Consider the following 5374-nt stretch of genomic DNA (forward strand, 5'->3'; position numbering starts at 1 on the left):
AGAAAAAACTTGCTGAGGCTCTTAAAAAGGTCATTGTGGATTTTTTATTTTTCTTCTTTTATCTTTTGAATTTCCATTTCCTATTTAGATGTCTTATAATTCACCGTCATTGCCTAAGTTGGAGCTTGTCATTTTGAAAATATGTTGGTTAAAAATAACGATTTCATTATCCTATTTTGTTAAACAAACCATTTCTCTATTTGGTCAGGAGGATGAAAGAAAGAGAGAGGAGAAAGATGAAAGGAAACGCAAGTATAACGTAAGATGGAATGATGAGGTAATGTTCTATTTTGTTCGGTTTTTGGTTAACCCATAATGCATTCATATATGTTGGGGGAGACTTATTTTCTGTGTTTGAATGTTTTTTTTGCAGGTCACTTCTGAGGAGATGGAGGCATATCGCATGAAAAAGATTCATCATGATGATCCCATGAAAGATTTTCTGCATTACGTGTATAAACCTTAGGTGTGGTTGCTATGAGTTTGAAAGAATGTTGTAAAACAAAGTTGCCAACAATTAACTGTTAATATTTTGGCTTTTACACTGATTGGTGTTTCCCAACATGGAAATAAGGTGTCGGTGAGGAGAGGGTGCTAAACGACATGTTTGGAATCGATTCTTTTTTTCTTTTCTTTTTTAGAATATCTGATTATAAATAGAATCAAGTAAATGAGGAAAGCTATCTTCAATATCTGATATTAAAGTGCTGTTAAAAGAAAACATTTTTTTACCTCAAAATAAATCAATTTACATACTTGGTTAGTTTTTATGTTGGTTACCGACCATATCAAAAATGCTCTTTCTAATATCCAAGATATTTTAATACGAACATCATTCATCACATAAGATTAATGCACTATTGACAAGATGTTCATATGACTCTCTGAACCAAGGAAATGAAAAATAAAAACAAGGGAAACTGAAAAAACACTCCCCTTACAAAAGCTTATAGGGTATATCTTGACACGCTTTTTGGCAAAACATTTTTATGTCTCCCTTTGAACAGAACACAAAATAAAGACCAAGAAAAGCAAATCCCAAACAACCATGCTCCAAAGATTACTATGAACCTCATACCATGATGTGACAGATAAAATGAGTAGGGGACATCAATTTCAGATACCTCGTGCTAGCATTTCTTGGAATTCCAATAGAGACATCTCTTTCTGAATCCTTAAATCTTCATAAAACATGGAGATGAACTGTTCTGCCCTCTCATTAACCTGCAGCTGAGGTGAGTTAGCAACCACAACCCTCCATGCATCCTCAAGAGTTTCAATGACACTGCTTCCAATCACCTCGTTGCCAATGATTGTTTCCCCTTGTGCATGAGTGTAGTAGGCATGCACGTGCATGGAATCAGAAGCAGGTTCAACAAAGAGGCCATCTATTGGTATGGCAGATATGTTGTTGCTATGAACATTGTAGTTAGAAGCAGCAGCAGCAGCATATGGTCTTGTAGCACGACCTCTGGAGGGTAAAAGCCATGTAAAGGTGGCTTTGATGGCTTTTGGAATGTTGAGTGTTTTGGAGAAACTCTTCCAAGCCTTCTTAGCAGTTTTAAGCTTCTTTCCTAGCCTCACCTGAGCCATCTCAACAAAAGTTTTTTGGTTTGGGAAGTGAAGGAATGTATTGGAAGAATTAAGGTACACTAAAAGCTTTGATAATGCACATTAGTTTGATATAATTTCATTCTTCTCAAGTCCCCATTTATATAACTTTATGGTGTCACGTTGGCACATCATATGTCTAGAGAATTACTGAAGTGTCATTTCTTTTATTTCTATAGTATAGTATCAAATGTGGTATGGGACATGGAGTATGTGTGGAATAATTAATTAAAGGGATTTTATTTGGTTTGTAAATGATTTTGTTTTTTCATTTGGAAAGTTTAAATTACGAATTGATTTCATTTGAAACCATTTTGATTTAAATTGGGTTCATTTAGAAAGTTATTCAATTTTGAGTGGATTTGATTTGATTTTTTTATTTTTTTATACATGGATTTGATTTTATTTTACTCTAAAAGTTTCTAATGATAATTTTTTTTTTCGGTAAACAATGATAACTTTATTATTATACCTGTTTAGTTAAGGCTGGAAAAATAAAATTATTGAAAGAAAATAATTTTCATTTAAGATATTTTAAACATAAAATTCTTTACCAATCGATTCAATTCCTAATTTTTAAGATGTGATCCAAATACGATAATTAACTTTTAAATCAAATCGAATCGATTCAAGAAGGAGGGGAACAAGTTGCAGTAAAATCCCACCATATTGGCTATCAACAAAAAAAAAATCCCTGTAATCCAAAAAAAAAAAAAAAAATCCCACCATATCGTTTTCCATGTGGAATGATGTTTTTCCTTTCAATATAAAAATCAAATTTGGAAACTGTATAATTAGATTGGACAATAACAACCACGTGTTTCCACTTTGCTTCCAAAAGAATAACCACAAATTGTAGAGTCTGTATAATTTTGGGAAATATAAATATTATGTTGCACGAAACTTTATATATCATGCAATACAGAAAATTATTGTGGAGCCACTGGTTTGTGAAAAAAAAAAAAAGGCGCAGCTCTATTTTGTACGAATCACTAAGATAAAACTCTTTTTTCCTGCAACATGGCGGATACAAAACCTTATAATTTTGGGTTTTTCATTTCTGTTGTCATTGTAGATGGAAAAACTTACAACAAATATATTTACATTAAGATACGAAGTCGGATCCTGAAATTAAAAAATAAAAATTCCAAGATACAGAACCGAATCCTAGTGAAAGTAAGTGTTGCTGCAAATTTTCTGATCTGCAGCAACATGAGAGCAATTAAAGCCTATAATTTTAGGGGGAAACTTTTTTCATTTTACCATAAACAAATAAGAGGTAGGATATTCCTATTACCTATTTTTTCTACTACCACTCCACTACCACTTTAATCACCATTGGATTCAAAAGTTATTTTTTTTTTCTCTCTTCATTCAACTTTTCCTTTAATCAAATGGTGATTAGAGTGGTAGTGGAGTGCTAGTAAAAAAAATAGGTAGTTAGAATATCCTAGCTCAACAAATAATTAGTTTCTACTAAAACAAAAAACTGGGGCCATTGTTTTTTAATAAAAAAATATTGGCACACAACTCGATGTATGTGTATGAAGCACTTCTTCTCACTTGTGGAAGGAGAAAATCATTGCTCATAATTTTATAAGAAAAAAACTTCTCATGTTAGATGAGAAGTGTTTTCTCATGTCATGACCCTTCGATTTGCGTGTAATTTTTTTTTAATAAGTATAGAATCCATCACTAGTTGAATCACAATATGATAAAACAATTATCATACAACATAAAAAAATCAAAATCCTAATTTCATTTGGAAGATAATACTTTAAAGTGAATTTATTTTTAAAATGAATAAGTAGAGCTAGGATTCTTTGACATCAGTGTCAAATTTGAAATTTGACACCTCATCTGAGAGCCATTAGACAAATGATCCCACCTCGAATAAGTAATATAGAGAGAGAGGTAGATCCTTTGACACCTCATCTGAGAGCCGTTAGATCAAAAAAGATCAACGACTCTAATTGTAAGCTATTAATTAATTAATGGATTAAAGAGTGGCAGATTGATGGATAATTTTAAATCAGGGACAAAATAGTTATTAATTAATTAATGAAGGGCAAAAGGGTCAAAAATTCAAATAATTATAGCCATCCTCATTTGTTCTTTAAGATGTTTATGTTTATTTTATAGTTCTTTTTTTTTTTTGGTAAGCTATTTTATAATTCTAACTAGCCAGCATCATAAGTATTGTACGTTTATTTTTATATTTAAATAAAGGCTTTAATGTTTTTACAGTAAATGTAGATAAGTTATCTACATTTATTTCCAAAACGATGTCATTTTGGATTAAAATATTAAAAAATTATAATGAGAAAGACTATTATAACCCTGAAATAAATTATAATTACAAAAATACCTTTATTTTTGCTCCAAAACGACGTGATTTTGGGCTCAATGTGGATAACTTATCGACATTAACGGCAGAAAAAATAAATCCTTAAATAAAATATGGAAATCAATTAAAAAACATTTAAAATTATAATAGAGAATATGTATAATTAATTTGAAAAAATTAAAATTAAAATTTAAAACTAAATTAAGAATAACAAATATAATTTTTTAAGAGAGAATAAATTAAAAGGTTTAATAACCACTTTATAAATTCTAATTCAATATATAAGAGAAAAATTCGTAATTATCATATATATCACTCTATTTTTCTCTAATTTTTGTCCGTCTTTATATCTCATCCATAGATTTGGGATATCAATAAACAGCCCTTTATAAATTCAATGAATAAGCATTTAAAATGTGTTACATATAACTTAGGGAAAAACACTTTTCCTGTTGCAAAGTGTTTTCTCCTACCATTGTCTCTTAATTTCTGTGTGTTTTTTTTTTTTTTAAAGAACGTGAATCCCACTAAAAACTTCTCTATGTAGGAAACTTATAACTAGAAATTAAAAGCCCTATCGCTATAACTAAAGTTGTTGTTATACAGTAATACAACACAATTTATATTTGACATATAATAAATATAAAAATAAAAGCATGAGAATTTAATTCTTATGTGTATAATTTTTTTTTTTAATAAATATGAAATCCACCACTAATTGAATCACACATAAAAATTTAATTCTCATGGAGAAAATCAACCCCTTATAATTAATAAGTTCCGTGTCTGTTGGTTGATGTTGTAAATTTTCAGAGGTACCAATTCAGCAAAAAGCCCAATCAAAAATATCCAATTGGTCAAATAGCCAAGACAACCCATCTACGTTTTTATTATATTAGTTGAATTTCGTATGTGTTGGAGTTACCCTTAACTCGGTACCTCTGATTAAAAGGAATAATTTCTTTTTTTTATACATAAGGAAATTACTTCAAAATATTCTATCAAAAGGAAATTACTTCAAACCAATAAATCATTGATTTTAAATTATTCGACACCTCTAAATTTTATAAGCCAAGCGAATCAAACATAAGACTAATTATTCAACAAAGATCAGTATTGTGAAAGCCGGCCAGGTTAACTCAGAATCCGATGAACCGTTCATCAAATCGATTTGAGTTAAGTATCGGACTGATCATGCATTGTACCCAGTCAGACCCAACCAAAACTATGCCAAACCCGATGACCCAGTCGGGTGATGCATTTTTATAAAATAAAAAAACCAAAAATCAAAAACCAAAATTATTTCATCTTATCAGAAAAAAATGTAGAACTCATTTTAAAAATTTTGTAATTTTATTGCTAGTAGTATATTCTTCTATAATGACTTCAAATTTCAACTTTCAACACTGAAATAAT

At 30.0% G+C, this 5374-nt stretch overlaps 1 protein-coding gene across 1 annotated transcript; it reads right to left on the reverse strand.

Moving 5' to 3' along the window:
• Positions 1-1116: 1116 nt before the first annotated feature.
• On the reverse strand, positions 1117-1593 carry LOC133295036 (uncharacterized). The gene has a single exon (XM_061493815.1). It carries the CDS (start codon positions 1591-1593, stop codon positions 1117-1119), a length of 477 nt encoding a protein of 158 aa, XP_061349799.1.
• Between the last annotated feature and the right edge of the window lie 3781 nt (positions 1594-5374).

The sequence above is a fragment of the Gastrolobium bilobum genome, unplaced genomic scaffold (genome assembly GCF_033153095.1).
Source record: "Gastrolobium bilobum isolate Gb01-03AN ecotype WA unplaced genomic scaffold, APGP_CSIRO_Gbil_v1 utg153191, whole genome shotgun sequence".
Lineage (NCBI taxonomy): Eukaryota > Viridiplantae > Streptophyta > Magnoliopsida > Fabales > Fabaceae > Gastrolobium > Gastrolobium bilobum.